General features: G+C 33.7%; 1 protein-coding gene across 6 annotated transcripts; it reads left to right on the forward strand.

Moving 5' to 3' along the window:
- The first annotated feature begins 826 nt into the window (after positions 1-826).
- On the forward strand, positions 827-18272 carry LOC107903858 (uncharacterized). Of its 6 annotated transcripts, none has more exons than XM_016830029.2 (6): positions 869-1319; positions 2561-2716; positions 13179-13274; positions 15649-15769; positions 15879-15934; positions 16972-17189. In XM_016830029.2, the coding sequence occupies exons 1-6, from the start codon at positions 1029-1031 to the stop codon at positions 16975-16977; spliced, it is 726 nt and encodes a 241-aa protein (XP_016685518.1). In that variant the 5' UTR covers positions 869-1028; the 3' UTR covers positions 16978-17189. The 6 variants fall into 6 exon arrangements, with proteins under 6 accessions (XP_016685516.1, XP_016685517.1, XP_016685518.1 ...); XM_041074281.1 differs by having other exon boundaries at positions 15890-15934; XM_041074280.1 differs by having other exon boundaries at positions 2606-2716.
- Positions 18273-21836: the final 3564 nt, after the last annotated feature.

Genomic DNA, 21836 nt, shown 5'->3' on the forward strand with positions numbered 1-21836 from the left:
GAACGATCCTTCTCGTAGACGATCAGGCAAACTACGTGAACTCGACTCTATCACCTGAGTCGGATCACATCAGTTCTGGTTGTATCAACATAGGTGCTTTGGTGAGCAACGCCTTAAACCCAACTTAGATAAAAATATCAAAACTCGAGCCTGGCCAATCCCGTATTAATTTTTATATTTATTTTAAAAATATAATACATCAAAAATGGTAAAAATGTTAAAATAAATGTTTCCCAATAAATTGAAAATAAATTTTTAAAAAAATATGTATATTTAAATAACACTAAGATAGGTGCAAATTAACAAGCAAATGCCTTTAAAATAGTAACAAAATTAACAATTGAACAAGAATTATTCAATAACAACAAAATAGTAACAACATAATAGTGAAATAGTAGTAAAATAATGAGAAAATAACAAGAAAATAGTAAAAAAAAACAGCAAAAAAACTACAGTTTATTTTTTTTGCATATTCAAGAAAAAAAAGCCTTACTCGAGGTTCATTTTCTAAACGAGCTTTATTTTTTTACCTAAACCCATTTTTAAATCTATTTTTTTATCCAAATCTTTCCATTTTTAAATAAACCTTCGGACTGAGTGGCCTGACTCATAAGCAGATTTAGGCCCTAGTGCCTAGTGGTATTGTTTACATTTTTAGTCAGGTATGAAAGTTCGAACAAAAACAAAAATTGGCTTCTATTTCTATAATCTTAGCTACATATGTGACGACCCAAAATAAAAAATGGGCTAAAGGTTGATCTTTTATTAGGGCCATCAGTCGGAGCTCAACTTTTAAACTTTTAACTATGATTTTGGGCCCAGTCGTAAGGATGGATATACGTATCCTTCAAAATTTTCCAGATGACTTGGAAAAGCTGTAGCCAATCGTGTCTAGCAGTGCGAAAAGAACCTGCAAAACTATAAATTCTAATATATTCCATTATCCTTTTAAACTTTTGATTCTCATTTCTTAGTATGTCACACCAAATATAGCAAAGGATAACCCCATCACATTTCTTATTTCAAAGATGGCACTCCTCATCTCGTTACCTCCGCCTTCTTCTCCTTCTTCTTCTTCTCCTTCGTTTTCTTCACATTGTTTTTCCATTTCACTCTCTTCCGGCCACCAATCCGGTCGCCGTATCCGGTTTCTGCCAGTCGCAGCTACCACCACCACTCACAATCGTCAACATTCCATTCCTCTTGACAAGTCTTGGCTAGCTGTTGCTGAAGCGTCGGAGGAGGACCAGCTTTGGGCAGCCGCTTGCCTCCGTGTTCGCTCCTTCTATGACTTCCAGGATTCCTCCTATGGCATCCATGTGAGACTTTATTTCTTTCATTTGGTTTTCAAAATAAAGAAGGCAAAAAAAAATGAATTAATGGGTTGCTTTTTTTTTTCACTGGAGAGGCATAAAAAAGGTCAACGCCTGAATGTTAATTGTTTGATGAACGATTTCATAGTAATTTGTTTAGGGCATTTTAGAAGTTATCGAAGTTTTAGAGGATTGTAGATATTGATGTTAGTGAAGAGTTAGTTTCTTGTTATCTCATTAATAGCTCGAATATAGAAATTTTGGTTCCTTTTTGTCATTGCCGTTTTAAATTTGCCATGAACAGAGGTCCTCCGGAGTGTACAGTGCCTGGTTTTAGAGTTTCATTTGAAAAATCCTTGGGAGTGGGAACTGTCGCCTGAGTCTGTCTAATTTCATTTGTATGCAAACGTGCTTGTTTGAGGAAACTGGTAAAATCATAAAAAGACCATTATGAACTATGATTATTGGTTAATCTTATCATAGAAGAAATTTCCGAGCAAACTATGCAGAGCTATGCATGTAATGGGTTAAATGTCCAAGACTCTTCCATCCATAGGCATCTTCTAGCTGCCTAGAGATTAAACGTACTCTATGGTTTTCGCTTTGTCTAATTATTAACGATATGTCAATAAATTGGTCTCCCAGCAGATAGAGAGGCACTTTGCATGTTTGAAACTCTTTGTAATTGTACTCACAAGGCTCTAGGCGTAGACATTTTCATCTATGGCTTTCCTCCATTAACACTGGATACTCATGGACAGGATGTGCTCTGGGGAGACTACATTTTTGGTTCACTAGATGTATTTTGTTTGCAAGTTCTTGGGCATTATGAATGTGGGTCATATTGATGTTTTCCTTCTTTGAGTGGCTTCTGTCAAAAAAAAGTTTTGTTCAAAGTTGGTTATGGATTTAGGCAAAAAGTAGTAGAATTAATCCCTGTTTCTTTATCGTTGAGGGACAGAAATGGAAGCGGTTTTGAGGCAAAAGACTAACCATGTCAAAGCTGATAGATTCTTGCTTCTACACCCTTGCATTTTTGGTGCAGCAAGCAGTTCTTGAACTGACATGATTGTTTAGTTTTTCTTTTCTTGTGTGAGAACTAGTTTTATACCTTTTACTGCAGCATTGTTTTAGTTATAAGGAAACTTGAGAAGAAAGAAAAATGTCTCTTAAAGGATAGTAATTTTTTTCTTTTTTCTGTTTCTATTCCCCTTTTATTATAGTATTTTGTCCTTTTCAAGTATTAGGATCATAAAAGGTACTTGACGGAACGTGAATTTGTTGCGCTAAAGGAAAGAATTGCTGGGAAGAGGAAGGGCTTTAAGAGAGTTTCTTGCATAAATGCTACGCTTCCATTGTCACAATTGTCAAGCTCTGCAAATGATTTATGTGCTGCATGTAAGGTTTGTTTGCCTTCTTTTTTGTTTACTTTTTTTCTATTTATAATGCTTCAAATTTTAAATGTCAGTTTGGCGTGTTAATGCTATTGTTTTGATTGATTAGAGATTTTAACCGGATTTAATGTGTCATAGATTCGTCTAGGGAGAATCTGTATTATAATGATGAAGAAAAATAAGGAGCAAGGAATAGCTTTAACCTAATTTTTTTTGAGTTAGGATGCCTTTTTGTCATGAATAGACAGCTATTAGAGAAGAGCGACATATTAAGTTCTAGATTTACGTGTCTGGAACCTAATCTGTTAAAAACAGAGAATTGGTAGTTGAAATATGAAGATATTTTACTTTTTGTTAATACTTTCATTGAAAAAATACATGGTTTTATATATACAATAATTAGGAAGGAGGAAATAGAATCCCTAAAGGTTAATTACACACCAAAGAATCTGTCTACATCCCTAAGAATCTGCTATATACACTAATTTCATGCTAATTAGTCAACAATCCTTCTCAAGTTGGTATATAGATATCACATATGCCCAACTTGTGGATCAAATTATGATAAATCTTGTTGTTAAGACTTTTGGTAAAGACTTTGGATAGTTGTTTGTTGGATGTCAAATGAAATAAGCTTAAGACACCATCAATTAATTTTTCTTTAATAAATTGTCGATCAATTTCAATGTGTTTGGTTCTATCATCTTGTCACAGAATATGAATAATATATCTTCTTATGGTAATTTTAATTCTTCCAATATTATCTACAACCACTAAATCTCACAGACACCTTGAGCCATAGCCATACATTTAGCTTCCGCACTATCCGAGTAATTACACTTTGTTTGCTTTTCCAAGTGACTGAGTTTTCTCCCACAAATGTGCAATACCTCGAGAAAGATCGCTTATCATCCGAAGATCCAACCCAATCAGCATTTGTAAAGGCCTTTAATCGAAGGTGACCATTCTTTGAAACCGCTTACACATGAGATTCTCGAAGATTATGCATTAAGTGGCTTACCAAACTAATTGCATATGTTATGTCTGGTCTTAATTTGCGAGAGGTTAATTAGTCGTGCAACTAGTCTATGATATCTCTCCTTGTTCACAGAATCTCCAACCCTCGCTTGCAATTTATGATTGCTCTCAAGCGATTTTGCTGGTTTGCAACCTTCATGTCTGTTTCTGTTAAAAGATCCAAAATATATTTTCTTTTGAGGAATGAAGATTCCTTTTCTTAACATGGTAAGTTTGCTTACTAGAAAATATTACAATTTTACAAGATCCTTGATTTCGAATTCTTGAGCCAATTGCTTTTCAATCGAGTGATCTCTTCTTTGTCATCTTCTATCATAACTATATCATCAACAAAAAACTATAAGAAGAGTGATATTACCTTTGTGATGTTTTATGAAATGGGTATGATCAACATTACTCTGTTTATAACCGAAAGGCACCATAACTTTGTTGAAATTGTCAAATCATGCTTTGAGATATTGTTTCAGCCCTTACAAGACTTTCTTAAATTTATACACTTTTTCATGAGTTCTTGCATTATTAAAACTTGGAGGGATCTCATACTTCTTCTAGCTCTTCGTGTAGGAATGCATATTTTTACATCAAATTATAGTAATTCCCAATTAAGGTTAGTCGTGCAAGACAATAGGATTATGATAATTTTCATCTTCACAACAGGGTCAAATGTCTCTGGATAATCTACTACATAGGTTTGAGTGAATCCCTTTGCAACTAATTTGACTTTGAACCTTTCAATTAAACCATCGACCTTTGTTTTATAGTAGACATCTGCTTGTAGTCAACTAGTTTTTGTCTCTCTAGAGGAGTAACTAGTTGCCAAGTTTCGTTTTTGATAGAGCCTTTATCTCCTTGACCATTGCTTCTTTTCACCTTTGATTATTGATAACTTTCCTCTAATCTTTGCTATAAACACAATGGACAAGGACAAAGCAAAAACTTTATAAGATGAGGATTATGAGTCATAGGAAATGAAATTAGAAGTGGGATGTAGAGTATGGGATTTAACATCTCTCCTTTGAGCGATAGGTAAATTTAAATCACTGGTGTTCAAGGTTCAATCATGATTCACTTGACAGGGAAGACTCTAGGCATTGAGTAGGTTGCATGATGCCTTTTTCGGTCTTGTTTCTCTTGGAGCATTTCCTTAAATTAGGCCTATCTAGATGCCCAATAATGTCTCCCTAAATGGTTTCTTCTTGAACAATAGTGATACGGGGTTGCGCGCGGACCAAGATCGAGTTGCCAAGTCACGAGAAACTCCTACGAAAACCCTAAACAATTAGATCTGAAACGAAACAGAAAATTAAAAGATTAGATTTTTTTGAATTTTCAGATCTGAAATAAAATCCCCAAATCAGCAAAGAATCAAATTGAGAATAGAAATAAGTGTTAGGGTTCTTGAAACCCTCAAGGAGATTGTGATTCTGCCCAATTGAAAACCAAGATAGTTTTCCCCAAATTTCGACAATCTAATTTCACCCAAAAAGAGCATGGAAAAACCCTAGAAATTAGGGATTTTTGGGCTGATTCCTTAAGATAGAAAAGGCTGAAAACACAATAAGAACAGAAAATAGATTAGATAATGATTCAGCACAAGTAGAAATAAAGAAAGAATTGATAGTAAGAAATTAAAAGATAAGTCCTAAGAAGCCTTGAAATCTCGAAAGATCTCACAACTCCCTTCAAACGGCTCTAATCTCCCCTCCAAAGAATATCAATGGCAAGAAGAAGGTTGAAGATGGCTCCCACAATCAAAAAGATTGTTAAAACTTCTAAAGAAAACTCAAGAGAAAATCCTTGAAGAACTCAAAGAGAATTTTCACTCAAATCAAATCTGAAATTTTCAATGTAATTGTAATGTAATGTAGGGTGGCTGGCCAAGCCATATAAATAGGCCTTTCAAATGTTTTCCTAATTTAATTAGAACACTAAAACTAAAACTAAAAAAAAACTCCTAATTATTTTAATATGGAAATTCGGCCAAGGGTCTTTTATTTGGGACTCTTGGACTGAATATAAAAATTTAAACTAAATAAAATAAATAAATAAAAATAAAACTTTACAACTTGGGCCACTTTGATAATTTGGCCTGGTTTTCAACTAAGTATGGGTGGATTTCTTGATTGGGCTTGGAATCTTCTTATTGGGCCTCGCCTTCAAGAATTTGGGCTTTTGTGACTCGTATCATTCCCCCCTTCCTCAAAAAGATTCGTCCTCGAATCTGAAAAATCAAATGAACTCGACTTTCCTCTATCGAACGGGACTAATGGCAATTGAGTCCACTGAAAAGAATAGCCATGAGATAGTAAATAGCAACGGAAACAAGCTTGTAGTCCAATCATAAGCATAACAGAACAGGTATAACGTATGTGAATAGACAGATTCAGATTACCATGCAAACAATCTAATTTACTCACCACTGCCTCGTCAAATATTTGAAACAAAGATGGACATGTTTTAAGGCATTCAGTCGTCTCACATTGTTCCCACAAACCATGAATAAATTGCGAGTAATAAATCAAATGGTAAACATAATCGTCACAAGTAGGTATTTGAAAAGATTCACATGGTTCACAGAGTTGCATAATCATACCATGCATTAATCGACGGTCTATAGATTCACTCACACATGCATTATCAAAAACAAGAATCTTTTTATCAACCATCAAAACAGATAGATCATCAATAAATAAAATAGGACAGTCAAGCACGTTTCGATCTAAGTGTTTATCAACACGATCTTTATCACTATCCGAGGAGTACAAAAGTGTTTCAAAGGTTTCAATCATCTTACCTTGATAAGCAAAAGAATAAGGGTCGATTTTACCTTTTTCATTTAAAACAAACCTTCGTTCATCAGGGGCATAGTGTAGTCGAATCTCCGTTGTTGAGTTAACCTTTGTCAAATGGAACTCAAACTTCATGTACAACCACATAAACTGTTTAAGGCACGAATATAAATTGAAAACAAATTTGGAAAATTTCGTTACCTTATTCTCCAAAATAGATTTGGGCAAATTCGAGGATTTTACACAAGGTAAATCAAGAGAATAACAAATCACGCTTCTTTTCGTAATGACTTTATCAACCACAATCGAAGAGTAACAATTAATCGGATCAAAATGAGGGAATCTTTTAAGAACGAAGTCACTAAAAGTTTTATCAATAATTTTCAAATCTACACTGGACTCGGTTTCTAAAATTTCCTTACCTCGCTTACCTTCGGGATCATGTAGTGTGATTTCATCTTTGCCTAAGTTGATCGTATGAAAGCGTCTTTCATTTGAGAGGTATTGAAGTTGAAAGTTATCTTTCGATCTTTCAGGAACCTGAAAAGTAGCAACACAAGAAAAATTCATATCTTGGTTAGTGGAGACATTCCTCACTAGCCTTTCCTCGTCTTTTTCTTTTGTTTCTTTTTCTAACTCATTTTCTCTTCTTTCTTCAACTTCTATTTCAAATTTCTTTTCTGTTTCACATTCCTTTTCACTCTCAATCTCTTTTTGCTCTTTTTCATTCTTTTTTTCTTTTTCCTCACTTGTTTTAACAGAATTTCTCAGTTTGATTTGGTCCTCATGGACTTGTTCCGGAGTGAGCGGCACTAAGGTAAGTTTCTTTCCTTGATGCTTGAAGGAATACCTATTGGTACGACCATCGTGAGTGACTTTTCGATCCAGTTGCCACGGTTCTCCTAGCAACAAATGGCAGGCTTGAATAGGCATTACGTCGCACACAACTTCGTCTTGATACTTACCGATAGAAAATGCGATGCGCACTTGTTGAGTGACCCTAAATTGGCCTTCGTTGCTAAGCCCTTGTAGTTGATAAGGTTGTGGATGCTTGGTAGTGGTTAAGCAAAGCTTTTCCACCATCGTCGTGCTGGCTATGTTCGAGCAACTTTCACCATCAATAATAACTCTACAAAGCTTACCTTGTACGTGGCAGCGAGTATGAAAGAGATGTTCTCGTTGCTGCTTGCTCTTTGGTTTTGCCAAAGATGATTGTCCACGATCATGAAAATCATCATCCATTCTAGTGACACGTCGAGGGCCGCGCCTCTGGGGTTGGTTATCCCTATCTTCTTTGATTGGATTTCGATATTGAGGTTCTTGATTCAATTGCACCTCATTGATGGTAGCAGTCAAAGCTCGAAGAGCAGCAGCCTGTTCATCCAACTGTTGTTGGAATTTTTTAAATATGTCACTATTATTATCACCTGTAGACATTTTTTTTTCAAACCTGCAAAACACTCAACACTCAAAAATAAAAGTTATCAAACCTCACCGTTAATCACTCAAAAAGAAAAAATCAAATTCTCAATGAGGTCGAATTCAATCTTGTGAGTTCTTTATCAGAGTTTATATCAACCAATTAGAGAGTGTGAACCAAACTACCAAAGAATCCTAATTTGCACTAGGATGCCAAAAACTGACGAGACACCAATTGATTCGTGTTGCACTGAGGAAGAAGTTGTGCACACGTTTAAATCCTACTAACACAAGAAACAAGAAGGTGTTAGATAACGTAAAGGAAGAATAAAGGTAAACAAATGAAAACCTACAGCTAAGAATCAATAAAAATTGCTGAAAACAGAAAACCCGAAAAACTGCGGAGTAACTTGACAACTTCGTTCGAGGTGTTCCCGATCTCCAAAAATCACAAAATTAAATCTGGAATGTCTTCAAATATTGAATTTTTGATCTGGAAAATTTGGGCACCAAATTCAACCCGCTGAATATTTTTTAATTTTTATTGAATTTCGTCTTTTTTGATTTTTTTGACTTTTTGACTGATTTTTTTGCGGGAATAATTTTTTTATATTCAATCACAGTGCCAAAAACATGTATGTAAAATTTCAGATCAATCGGACAACGTTTACCCACTCAAATGAATTTTTTTGAACAATTTTTCTGGGTAAAACTGCTGTTTATGCTTTAAAAAAAATAGAGATCAGTTTAGAAATCAACCAAGAACACCCAAAACGCCCAAAATCTGATACCAAATGATACGGGGTTGCGCGCGGACCAAGATCGAGTTGCCAAGTCACGAGAAACTCCTACGAAAACCCTAAACAATTAGATTTGAAACGAAACAGAAAATTAAAAGATTAGATTTTTTTGAATTTTCAGATCTGAAATAAAATCCCCAAATCAGCAAAGAATCAAATTGAGAATAGAAATAAGTGTTAGGGTTCTTGAAACCCTCAAGGAGATTGTGATTCTGCCCAATTGAACACCAAGATAGTTTTCCCCAAATTTCGACAATCTAATTTCACCCAAAAAGAGCATGGAAAAACCCTAGAAATTAGGGATTTTTGGGCTGATTCCTTAAGATAGAAAAAGGCTGAAAACACAATAAGAACAGAAAATAGATTAGATAATGATTCAGCACAAGTAGAAATAAAAAAAGAATTGACAGTAAGAAATTAAAAGATAAGTCCTAAGAAGCCTTGAAATCTCGAAAGATCTCACAACTCCCTTTAAACGGCTCTAATCTCCCCTCCAAAGAATATCAATGGCAAGAAGAAGGTTGAAGATGGCTCCCACAATCAAAAAGATTGTTAAAACTTCTAAAGAAAACTCAAGAGAAAATCCTTGAAGAACTCAAAGAGAATTTTCACTCAAATCAAATCTGAAATTTTCAATGTAATTGTAATGTAATGTAGGGTGGCTGGCCAAGCCATATAAATAGGCCTTTCAAATGTTTTCCTAATTTAATTAGAACACTAAAACTAAAACTAAAAAAAAACTCCTAATTATTTTAATATGGAAATTCGGCCAAGGGTCTTTTATTTGGGACTCTTGGACTGAATATAAAAATTTAAACTAAATAAAATAAATAAATAAAAATAAAACTTTACAACTTGGGCCACTTTGATAATTTGGCCTGATTTTCAACTAAGTATGGGTGGATTTCTTGATTGGGCTTGGAATCTTCTTATTGGGCCTCGCCTTCAAGAATTTGGGCTTTTGTGACTCGTATCAAATAGTCTCCCTTTGCCAACAATTTTTTTCAGACTGGAATCCTTAAGAGTAATAGAATTAGGTATCATCTCTTCATCTCCATTAATCGCCCCTTGAAAAGGTGACTGGGTTGTACCAAAATAAGATTCATCCTCACAAAAGGTATGCCCATGCTTACAAAGTACTTTTAGGATGGATGATGGTAACTCTTATAACCTTTGTGTTGGAGAATACCCAATAAACACACATGTAAGGGCTTATGGATCTAATTTTCCAACATTTCAAGTATGAACAAAGCAAACACATCCAAACACCTTTAGAGGAACAATATAATCATTTTTCCTTGTAAGACTTCTAAAAGACTTTTGAAATCGAGAATTTTAAGAGGCATTTTGTTAATAAGATATGCAACTACAAAAGTTGCATCTCAAAAGTAAGGTTTTTGGGAGGTTCATGGTGAACATGAGGGATCTTGCAACCTCTAATAGATGCATATTCTTCCTTTTTGCTATTCCATTTTTTGAACTCATGCCAAGACACTTAATTTGATGAATTATCCCATAAGATTTCATGTAACCATCAAAATTGTATTCATTGTCATTATCAATTCTCATAACTTTCTTAGTATCAAGTTGGGTATCAACCATTTATGAAAGGATTGATATGTTAATGATCGAACATTTCAATACACTTACTAAGTATTGCTAACAAATTGATATGTACTAGGAAAAATTTAATGGAGTTGCCCAGATGGAATTCAATATAATAAGGTTGTGGAGAGGAAAAGAATTATAAGTTTTGTTATACCTCCCAAAAGTTAAACACGTGTCAGCACAATAAGCCACTGGAATAATCCTCTATATTCCCCATCATCGAGTCCCTATTACCTAGACATCTTTCTAGGCCAAACCACTCACTCTCCGCTTAACCCTCCTTTTGCTTTCAGATAAGAGCTTGAACCATTCGCTCCTTGAAGATGGCCTTGATTGTAACACCTCTAACCTATATTCGTCGTCGGAATAGGGTTATGAAGTATTACCGTACAAACTAAACATTAAACATACATTTCCTACATTAACATGAACATGATATAAATCATTCATTCATATACATATCGTCTCTAAATCGAGCCCTTAAGGCCTTGGCAATACTTGGGAAATAATTCGGAACCAAATTGGAAACAATACGAAAGTTCAAGTGGACTGCAAGGATCACACGACCGTGTGGCTAGACCGTGTGCCTCACACAGCTGAGATACACGCCCGTGTCTCAGGCTGTGTAACAATTGAAATAGAGACACACGACCGTGTCCAAGCCAGTCTCTTTACCTGTATAACTCTATAAGTTGGGTTACACGGTCAAGACACACACCTATGTGCCAGGCTGTGTGCTAGGCCGTGTAACAGCTTGACTTGCATGCATTAAAACCTATTGGGGATATACGGCCATGTCGTTAGGCTCTGTGTCACACATGGCTGAATCAGACACCAGTGTCTCAAGCTGTGTGGATATGAATTTGGCTAAAAACAAGTCATTTCCATCAAGCAACTATCTAAAGGCCTTTAGTACACATAATCAAGGCATCAAAACATTACCAAAACCTACATGAAATGACCAATTCAATAGTTTAAGATCAACCAACTAATATGCCATATAAGGCACCTCAAATGCATTCATCCACAACTTACCTAAACATGCATATTATACCAGTTTTCATTCATCAACTACAAATATCAATGCCTTACAAAACATACCATAATCTTACCATATTCAAATTATCTCAAAACATACCACATAAGTCATTCCAAACATGCAACATGAAGTAGCACAATGACACAAGTTATCAAGGCATCAAAGTATCAAAACAAGATAACATTTACAACTTTTACAAGCCAATTCACCAACTAAACATTCATCCCTATGACATTATAATATTCAACCAATACATGTCATTATAACCTTGATCAAAACATCAAAAACTACCGATATTTATGCTGGATGGTGTGATAGATCTCCGACAAGCTTCTAAACTGATTAAGCTTCCAATAAGTAGATAGGCTTTTTCACAGGTTCCACGAGTCAGACCAATTCAATCGGGTTAAATAAGTCCCATTTTATTCACTAACCTTTATAGGACACTTTTCGCGCAATTGTCATGGGTTCTGCACTGTGGCCCGTAGCACTCTTTCTTACCTCTTCCTTACTCCCTTCTACATTGTATCAACAAGTTCCTAATTGGGTTCAACAAGAACCTAGATGAAGTCCGAGGGAGGATCATGGCTTAAAACCTATTGTGAAGTATTTGTGAAGGCCTTTTAAAAGTTTGCAAAGAGGAGGGCAGAAAGAAAGTTATGATGGGAGCACTTCAACCAGTCCAACAACTCAGGAGAAAGCTCAATCTTAACAGCCCGTGGTACCTAACCTTTCACCAACAATAAAAAAGGGTGTCCATGCTGTGAATATTGGAAATGAATAGGCCACAATCGAGACAATTGTTGGAAAATTCATGGGTAACGTATGTATTGGAAGCCATCACCCCATAATAACGACTAAGATTGTAGAGGTAACATAGAAACATTAGAAGGAAACTCTCCATTAGCTAAGCCTTCAACTTTTAGCAAAGAACAATTGGAAATACTCCAAAAATTAATCAGCCAGGCTCAATTTTCAGCCCCTACTCCTTCCCATGCATTTGGAATAAATGTAATGATTTAGATGCTTTCAATGTCGGAAAAAAGGAAGTTAAGTGATTGGATTCTGGATTTAGGAGCAATTGACCGTATCACAAGTGATGAGATCTTATTTGAATCTTTAAAATCATGTTATAAGAATTCGGCGGTAAGGATAGCAGATGGATCACTCTAAAAAATAGTTGGAATAGGTCTTGTTAAAATTTCAAAGGACCTAATCCTTCATTCAATTCTTTAGGTTCCAAATCTAGATTACAATCTTTTCTTCATAAGTAAACTTCCAAAAAAAACACAACTTTGTTACTAAATTTTTCAAAATTCATGTGAATTTTATGACTTGAACTTGGGGAGGATGATTGGCAATGCAGAATTGTACTCAAGTCTCTATCTTCTTAGAATTCCTAACAGCCAAAGAATATAAACCCATCCAAGCCTAAGTGTACCATGGGTCAGTCCCAAGTTACCATTTTAGTGAACTAGCGGATATTGGACAAATCACTTTGTGGACATACTTATGCTAGTTAATATTATTTTTTTTATAGATTCTTTTGTGTGTAATTCAATCATCTAATGGTTTATGTCAGGTAAAAGATTCTTTTGTGTTTAATATTATGATTTTGGAAAAAGAGGGTTTTAAACTATTCTATGTTCTGTTTATCAGGTGTAGATTTCCAATATCAAAGTTCTACCACATTTTCAAATATAATTTGAGCTGCAAAAGTTTTTAGAGAAACTTATGCCTTCTTGATTGTTCGTTTGCTTCACCTGTATTGTGTGTAGTTTACTTCCAATGGAGAGGACAGAGTAGTTGTTGGAACCCTTGATCTTAACCAATGTCTTTGGCTTCCAGAAGAAATAGCTGGAACAAAACCAGAGGTATTCATCATATCTCAACATTTTTCTTGTGTTATGTGTGTGCGTATTCAGTTATCTATATATCTTTTGGTGTTAAGGCGTCTTAATTGTTCTTCAAAACAAGAACATATTTGCTTATGACCTGAGGTAAGGCTATTGTATATTGTATACAGATTGCTTTGCTCCACAACAATTTGCAGTCAACTTAAAAATTTCCTATTGGGTTGCATAATCCAATTGTGGATTGTTCGTGTTTTGAGGTGGAGAAATAATTAATCCAAATGCTGGACTCAATCATGCCTAGAAATGAAAACTGTCGAATAAGATATTAAAAGGATATGAAATTACAGCTAAATTACTACAAATATGTTTATTTTCCTTATAGCACCAATATCCTACATGTATCCAAAGAAGGGTGTATGAAGATATATGAAAAAGAACCCAGAAAAATTGAAGTTAACTCATTTGTATACATTCTTATTCGACATTCACTGCGAAGTCTTAGTAATAGAATCTAGAACCGTTAATTCGCCTTAATTAATACAAGTCTTTAATTCACTTCATTTATGGAAAACAACTTCAGAAAAATAATTTTTAGAAAATGTATTACTTTATTTGAAATAGTTGATATTTTTTAATATTTCGATGATTATGCGTAAAATATTGTGTTGTTTATTAAATTTTCTTAAAATAAATTGTAGAAAGTTTTTTCAGTAAAGCAAACATAAATTGTATTTGTTACAAAGTATTATAAAAGCATTCTTTTTAATAACCGAAATTTATTTTATAATAATATAATATTTTATAATAACTAATATATTATATATATTTAATAATAACCAATGCTTAATCTATACTATTATTTTAGTCCCTAATTGAGTTAATCCGGTACTAACTTAGTTGAAAAAAAAGCTAATTTACCTTTTCTATTAAATGATTCTATTATTATTTTAATAGTTTTTTTTCTTTTCATATTTTAATATAAATTTTAAATTAAAGTATTAAAATTAACATTTACAAGGATCAAACACATGTTCAATGAGTTTATAAACAAGTTATTTACCACTACACTAATAATAAATATTAAGTAAAATTTTTAAAAAATAAATGTTTTACATAAAACATTTTCTCACCAACATCATGCATATAGATTATAGAATTTCTAGTATAGGTAATGTCATTGACTGAGTTGATGTTATAAGTCAATTTGATGTATAATTTTTTATAATTATATTTTTAGTATTGAAACTTTCTTCATCAACTTAATATTTTTTTGACGTGTTATAGATAAATGACAATATAATAACAAACAATTGGGTTAATATTTTATTATTTTAAATATTTTAAAAATTAAATTTTAAAAAATTATTATTAATATAATAAAATTTTGGTTGATTTAAGTTAGCTTTTATATAAAAACCAAAGTTAATTAGAAATTATATTTGATACATTGTCAATACAAAAACTTTATGCACCACTAGTATATAACAATTCGTTGCACCGTTAATGAATAAACTAAAAAAAAGTTGATCTTTTTAATAAATGCTTAGAATTATTTAGACCTAATTAAAATTAATTTTAATTTATCACTATAATTTTGTCATCTCCATGTATGTGTATCGACACAAAACTAAGAAAGTTTTAGGATTCACTAAAATCTTAAGATATTTAGATACAAAAATTGGGTAATCACTAAAATGGGAGGAAAAGATCAAACTACCATTGCCCTATAATTAAGCCCAAATAATGCAACATAATATAACATATTTGATTGTTGCTCAGTATGAGATTAGTTTATGAAGTGATTTTATGTTATTGTTTCAAGGGAACTCAGTCTTTTTAATTTTTTGAAAACAATGTTAGTTCATTGTAATGGAAGTTCTGCGAACTTATGAGAGAAATGTTTATCAAAACTAAGATTTTAGTGATTATTCAATTTTTGTATCTAAATTTTCTAAGATTTTAGTGAAACCTAATTCTTTTTAGTTTTGTATTGATACACAAGGAAGAAGATGAGAAAATTATAAAGTGAGAAATTAAAAATAAATTTTAAGTATTTATTAAAAAGTCCTTTAATTTTTTCTGAGTTTACTCATTAACGATGTGGCGAATTGTAGTGCATTAATGTTGCATAGAGTTTACGTAGTGACTATTCATCAAATATAATCCCAGTTATTTATAAGAGTTTTTTTTATAAAAGTTTGCCTTATTCATAAGGATAAGTAAATTTCAAATTTTTTTTTTCACCAAACTATTTTCATGAAATAAAAATAGAAAAGTATTGAAAATATTTTTCATAAATAATTTTCCAAGAAATAAACGGAAAAGCAAATTACCCCATCCATCATTATGAAATAACATGGATCGACTTTATTTTGTTATAATTTTTCGACAGGGGATTGAAGCTGGTTTTGGAAGAGCATACTTGAGCAATGTATGTGTTGCAAGGGAACTGCACAGAAATGGCTTAGGTTATGACATTGTCACAAAATCAAAGATAGTTGCCGAAGAATGGGGTAATGAATGCATTTATCTTTTATTATAATTCTGTCCCTGTCATAATCATCTGACGTAGATTAAACAAATTTCCTGGACTGTCACTCACCAAAAATTGAAATCTTGAAGTTCTGCATCAGATGGTAGAAGCTAAATGCATCACCGATGCCTACTTGGGCCATTTGGTTAGTCATTTAGAAATTTACCCTTTCAAATATATAAATGGATTGACTGTCTGTAGGGTCCTGTCTTTAGGGTCATATTTTCTTAGGGTATCTCTCAATGGTAATGGCATAATGACGGTATCGCCATGCCACTGGGTAGGGAGGCCTTGGCCTTATCAAAACTACTCTAGAATTTCCAACCTCAGTCTTCATTTAACTTTAAAATGAATAATGAAAGGTTAATCACCCTGACTTTCACCCACATTTTCCAAATATTAATTCTGTTTATCCAAGTTTTCCTTATGAGGAAATTGAAAGAAAATGATATTGATATAGTTTCTGATATCAGTTTTGACTCCTATGGAGACACGTGTAAGACTTAAGGCATTAGCATGCATTTTCTTCATACGAGAGGATTTCTTTATCAAGCTCTTTTGCTTTCTAATCCTGCCTCGCTATTTAAAAACGTAAGGTTCTATATACCAGCTGAGGGGCCGCCACATATTTCTAAACATTAAACTGGCTTAGCCCTGAATCATCTCTGTGGTCTTACATTTCTAGTTTACCAGTCAAGCGTAATGAATATTATCAGGTACTGTGTAAGTTAATCATGAATATATTGTTTGATATACTGTTGCTGGAAATGGAACTTGAAGTAATCAAATAAGCGCTACTAGTTTCTTCAATTTTATTGGAGGCAAGCGAAGGTTGCCCTAAGGGATGATGTGAACCATGTTATCTTATGTATTATTAATGCTACCAAACTTTTTCAGCGAACTTTGCTTCCTCGCTGCAATGTTTTCCTTAAATTATAGTTCGTAAAACGTCAAGGACATTGCTCGTTGACAAAGACTGACTAGAGGAGTCTGCACTCTCTTAGTGCTTGCCTTTCATGCATTTTAGCATTCTGCTGCAACAATGTGTTTCAAAACTTTTTGGGGGCAATTATTTATAGGAAATTGCATATGAGCACTGGCTCATTGGTGGCTATATACGTAAATACATAGAGAACTCAATCTGGATATGCGATATTTAGATGCTGTTGTTGTATATTTCAGGCATAACTGATCTATATGTACATGTTGCTGTCGGCAATGAGCCAGCGAAGAATTTGTACATGAAAAGTGGTTTCATTCATGAAAATAATGAGCCTGCTTGGCAAGCTAGATTTCTAGATAGGCCCCGACGGATTCTTTTATGGATTGGTCTTCCTTGCACTAATGAGTTGTAAACTTATAATATTATAGTCATTTCATCTTGCTTCCTGTTCGTGTTATTATACGTTTTGATTCCATGCACGTTTATATCATTTGGAAAGCTGTCCCATTTCAAAATGCAATATAATCTATAAACTATATAATATAAAAGTAAGTTCCAAATACCTTCCTTCTTTGACAGATGGCACCTCATGGTGCTTTTTTTTTATATATATATATATATATATTAAGATTAGTGGTTAAATTTCAATTTTGGTCTCTCTATTTTACTTAAATTTGTAATTTAATTTTTATACTTTAGTTTCTAATGTAGTTTGGTCCTTATATTTTTATAATATTATTAATTACTCCAAATAGTTAATATTGTTAACTTTTTTATTAAAATATTATGTGGTTATATATAATTTGAATATTTTAAGAGTATTAAAAATTGACGAGTAACTTTTCATTTCTTGATTTTGTCTCTGTTTTTTATTTTTCATTTTAAATTATAGGATAATTGTCAAATTTTAGTTTTGGCTTTTATACCATGCTTGTTGATGGAGAAAGTATGGTTTTAAGGAGGCCAGCTCACCTGTGATAGGAAGAGAACTTGAGTTGAAAGCTAAGGAAATTAAGAGCTGGAGAAGAGAAGAGTTTAAAGGATGCTAAGTAATAGAGAAAATACATGGGGGGAGAAGGGAGGATCCTCGGTTCCTCGTGTGTTCGAGTATATATAGGAGAGATCCCTATGTCATGTCATTGAAAGTACGGACGGTAGGTTGCTTGTATGGTCAGTTAGGTGGTAGGTCGGTTAAATGTTTTTGCCATGCATAGTACTTTGTAGTCTTGCTTTAACATACTTATTGTTGACATTGTTTGAGATTGTTATGTTTTAGTGGTCCCTTAAGAGTCCCCTTGGAGGCCAAAGGCTGGTGGCCTCTCTGTTGGTTGAAGTGCAATTTGCAGGTGTTTGGTCGTGTATGTTCCAATGGAGGAGTCACCATGAAGGGTATTCAACAGGTGGCCATTTAGGGGAACTTGTTGGGGCTCTCATCAAGCCACTCCTTGTTTTGACGGATGTCCTTGTTGGGGAAGGGTATACCAATATCGAAATTTTAGATTTAATACATATGATTTAATTTATTAAATAATTTGGTTTCTCTATTTTATAATGCCATTAGTTAGTCTAACTAATTAATATTGTTAATTGTTTCAATCAAGTGTCGACTATCAATTTTTTTTAAAAGTACCAAAAAATTTTGGCATAACAAGTTTAAACAAGTGTTTTGAAGAAAAATTTTAATCACTATTTTTAACATTATTTTTATTGTTGCATGACTATCAAGTAAATGTATATATATTAATTTCAAAATGTCATTATAGTAATTTTTATAGAATTTTAATAGTGATAACAACTGAATTTGAATTTTTTAAATTAAAAATAGTAGAAAGATTATATTCTTAAAATAAAAATAAAGATTAAATTTTAAATGTACAAAGTGTATAGAGAATTAAAATATATTTTAACCTTTAAAATTTTATACCATAATTTAATATAAATAAATAATCAATTCAATGTAAAACGTGATAATTATAATACAAACCTCCGGCATATTACTAAGTTTTATTCGATAAAGGAAAACATAGAAAAATAAAAGGAAACCTTATAGGACACCTTATTTAAGTTTATTTGATTAACTTCATTTGCCTTTAGAAAGCCCTTTGATCAAACTCAAACCTTATACATGAAAAGAGGGAAATGTGAAAATTGTATCAAATGTTATGAATGTGATAGGAGAGATTATAAGTTGGGTATCTGTAACACCCCGTACCCGAGACCGTTGTCGGAAGCGACCACGAGGTGCTAACAGACATAATTCATGTATGTTCACAGTCCATTTTAAAAATTTCCAGACAGCTGGCTAACTGCGTCACTGTCACCTTAAAAATCATATCTTGAGTTCCAAAACTCGAAAATCAGTTCCGTAATTTTTCCCTGAAACTAGACTCATATATCCATCCACAAATTTTTTTCTAGAATTTTTGGTCGAGCCAATTAGTACAGTTTATTAGTTAAAGTCTCCCCTGTTACAGGGTTCGACTACACTGACCTTCCTGCATTGCGACTTAGATAACTCCTTATACAGGGCTTCAATACTTATGCCGTTTGTTTCTAATGAAACTAGACTCAAAAAGGAATCTATACATATATGGCATGACTTCTAATTATCTCTGGTTAATTTATAATTAATTTCCAAAGTCAGATCATGGGATCCAGAAATCGCTCTAGCCCTGTCCCACGAAAACTTAAATATCCCTTAAAAATACGACTCATATGACCATTTCGTTTCTTCCATATGGAAGTAGATTCATCAAGGTTCGATTACATAATTTATTCACTATTTAATTCTATTCCTACTATTTTTAGTGATTTTTCAAATTCACACCACTGCTGCTGTTAGCATCTGCCTTTAAGGTAGACTTTACCTATTACATAGTTTCCATGATTCAACTAACCCTTTAGCATATATAGCACAAAGTATGATCGTGATTAACCATTCCAATGGCCAATCATTGCCAAGCATATCCACACCTCTCAATAACCATATACATACAAAATGATTATAACATTATGCTCAAAAATATATATAAGCCATTTTCGCATGGCTATCCAAATTTGTACAATATCGAAAGGTACATGACCAGCATAAAAAAGGGTAGTCCTATACATGCCATTTCAAAGTTCAACCAAAAGTGTACCAAAAGGGGTTTTGATAGTGTGGGCGACTTCGACTTCAATAATCCCGAGTACGATAGCTGACGAACCAAAATCTATAAAACAAAGATTCAAAGAAACGGAGTAAGCATTTAATGCTTAGTAAGTTTTGAGCCATGAAATTAGACACAACTAAAGTGTAGCATTCATATGGCTAAACGGATCATTTCATATGCACAAATTCTCAATATCATACTTACTTCACATTACCAACCCTTATATTCATACATAAAAGATCAACTTAGCCAAAGGCCGGTAGCTCATTTATCGACTAAGCGAATACTAATTGTAAGGGATCAACTAAATCAATACATATACGAGACATACCTCCTTGCTGGGATTTTTACGAGCATATTAATTGAAACTATTACAGCAAGGTCGCTCATTCCCAAGCCAAGTACCTTCGGGATTTAACCGGATATAGCTACCCGCTCAATGCCTTCGGGACATAGCCCGGATATAGTAACTCGCACCAATGCCTTCGGGACTTAGCCCGGATATAGTAGCTCGCACAAATGCCTTCGGGACTTAGCCCGGATGTAATAACTCGCACAAATGCCTTCGGGACTTAGCTCGGATGTAATAACTCGCACAAATGCCTTCGGGACTTAGCCCGGAACTAGTCACTAGAGCAAATGCCTTCGGGACTTAGCCCGGTTATCATCCGAATATTCATGCACATATCAATAAATCATGACACATTTATATCTCATTTTCATAATTAGAGTTCAAACACAAGTCACGTATTAAGCACTCCCATTTTCGGCTCACTAGCCACATACAAACAGCATGGTTTAGTTTGCTTTATGACACGATCTCTATGCACATATGGCTACCCGTCATGCGTATAGACTAACTTACTCATCATATAATTCAAGTAGAATCATCATATCACCGTATATTTGTTATGCTCAAACATCATGACTTAATAAAATCATAAACTAAGTCTCATTGCTCGAAAACTTACCTCGGAGGTGGTCGAACAATTTCGGCGGCTATTCGATCACTTTTTCCTTTCCCTTATCCAACTGTGGTCCTCTAAGCTCTTGAGCTAATCCAAACAAATTTAACTTATTAAAGTCTCATTATGCTTGCTTATGGCCGAATATGACAAAGAGTTTGATAGGTCATATGGCCACCTTTAGCTCAAATACAAAATGGTCATAGGCATTTTTAATCACATTGAGCAATTTAGTACAATTAATCAAACATTTCCTCATGTGCACCTTTATGACCAAATACACACATCATTAACCTAATATCAATTAACTAAGCACTTAACAAATTCTCCTTGAGCCGATTGTCTAAGTCAAGATAGGATCATCATTATGCTTACCTATAGCCGAATGTACAACATCAATCTATGCATTCATTCGTGTGGCCGAACATGCATGTCTATGTTGAGGCCGATTGCATACTTAATACATTCTCCAAGTATGGTCACTTGTATTGACCAAATACCATTTTGTTTCAAGTTCAAAACTTGGCTAATACACATATTGAACTATTAAAACATCCTCTCCATTCCATCAATTCAACACATGCATTACTCATTAATATACAAAATTATATTCGGCCTTAGCACACCTCTTGCTGGCCGAATTTTTTTCTCCATTTAGCAACATTTTATATACTATGCCGAACCAAAAAGATCAAACACCTAGCTTAATCATTTCCAAAACACTTAACCGGCCTTTGACCAAGACTTTAAACAAAGTCTATGTTCGGCTATCACACATATGGGCATTATTAGTTCAAAGTTTTAACAAGATTAATTTCTTTGATCTTAACCTAAATGACAACCCCCATTGTTCATCTAGATTTAGCATGAAACAAACACCAACCAAGAAAACAACACCCATGGCCGAGTATCATCTTCATCACATAGCAAGATTTAAACCATGGGCTAGGTAGAACTCAAACTAACATAAAAAATATGCATGAATCT

Source organism: Gossypium hirsutum, chromosome A08 (assembly GCF_007990345.1).
Source record: "Gossypium hirsutum isolate 1008001.06 chromosome A08, Gossypium_hirsutum_v2.1, whole genome shotgun sequence".
In the NCBI taxonomy this organism is placed as follows: Eukaryota; Viridiplantae; Streptophyta; class Magnoliopsida; order Malvales; family Malvaceae; genus Gossypium; species Gossypium hirsutum.

Bases quoted from the DNA above. Each gene is read 5' to 3' on its own strand.
- LOC107903858 (XM_016830027.2), top strand. From the start codon at position 1,029: ATGGCACTCCTCATCTCGTTACCTCCGCCTTCTTCTCCTTCTTCTTCT. The intron at 2,717-13,178 runs GTTTGTTTGCCT...TATTGTGTGTAG, and splicing joins ATTTATGTGCTGCATGTAAG to TTTACTTCCAATGGAGAGGA. The intron at 15,770-16,971 runs GTAATGAATGCA...TGTATATTTCAG, and splicing joins GATAGTTGCCGAAGAATGGG to GCATAACTGATCTATATGTA.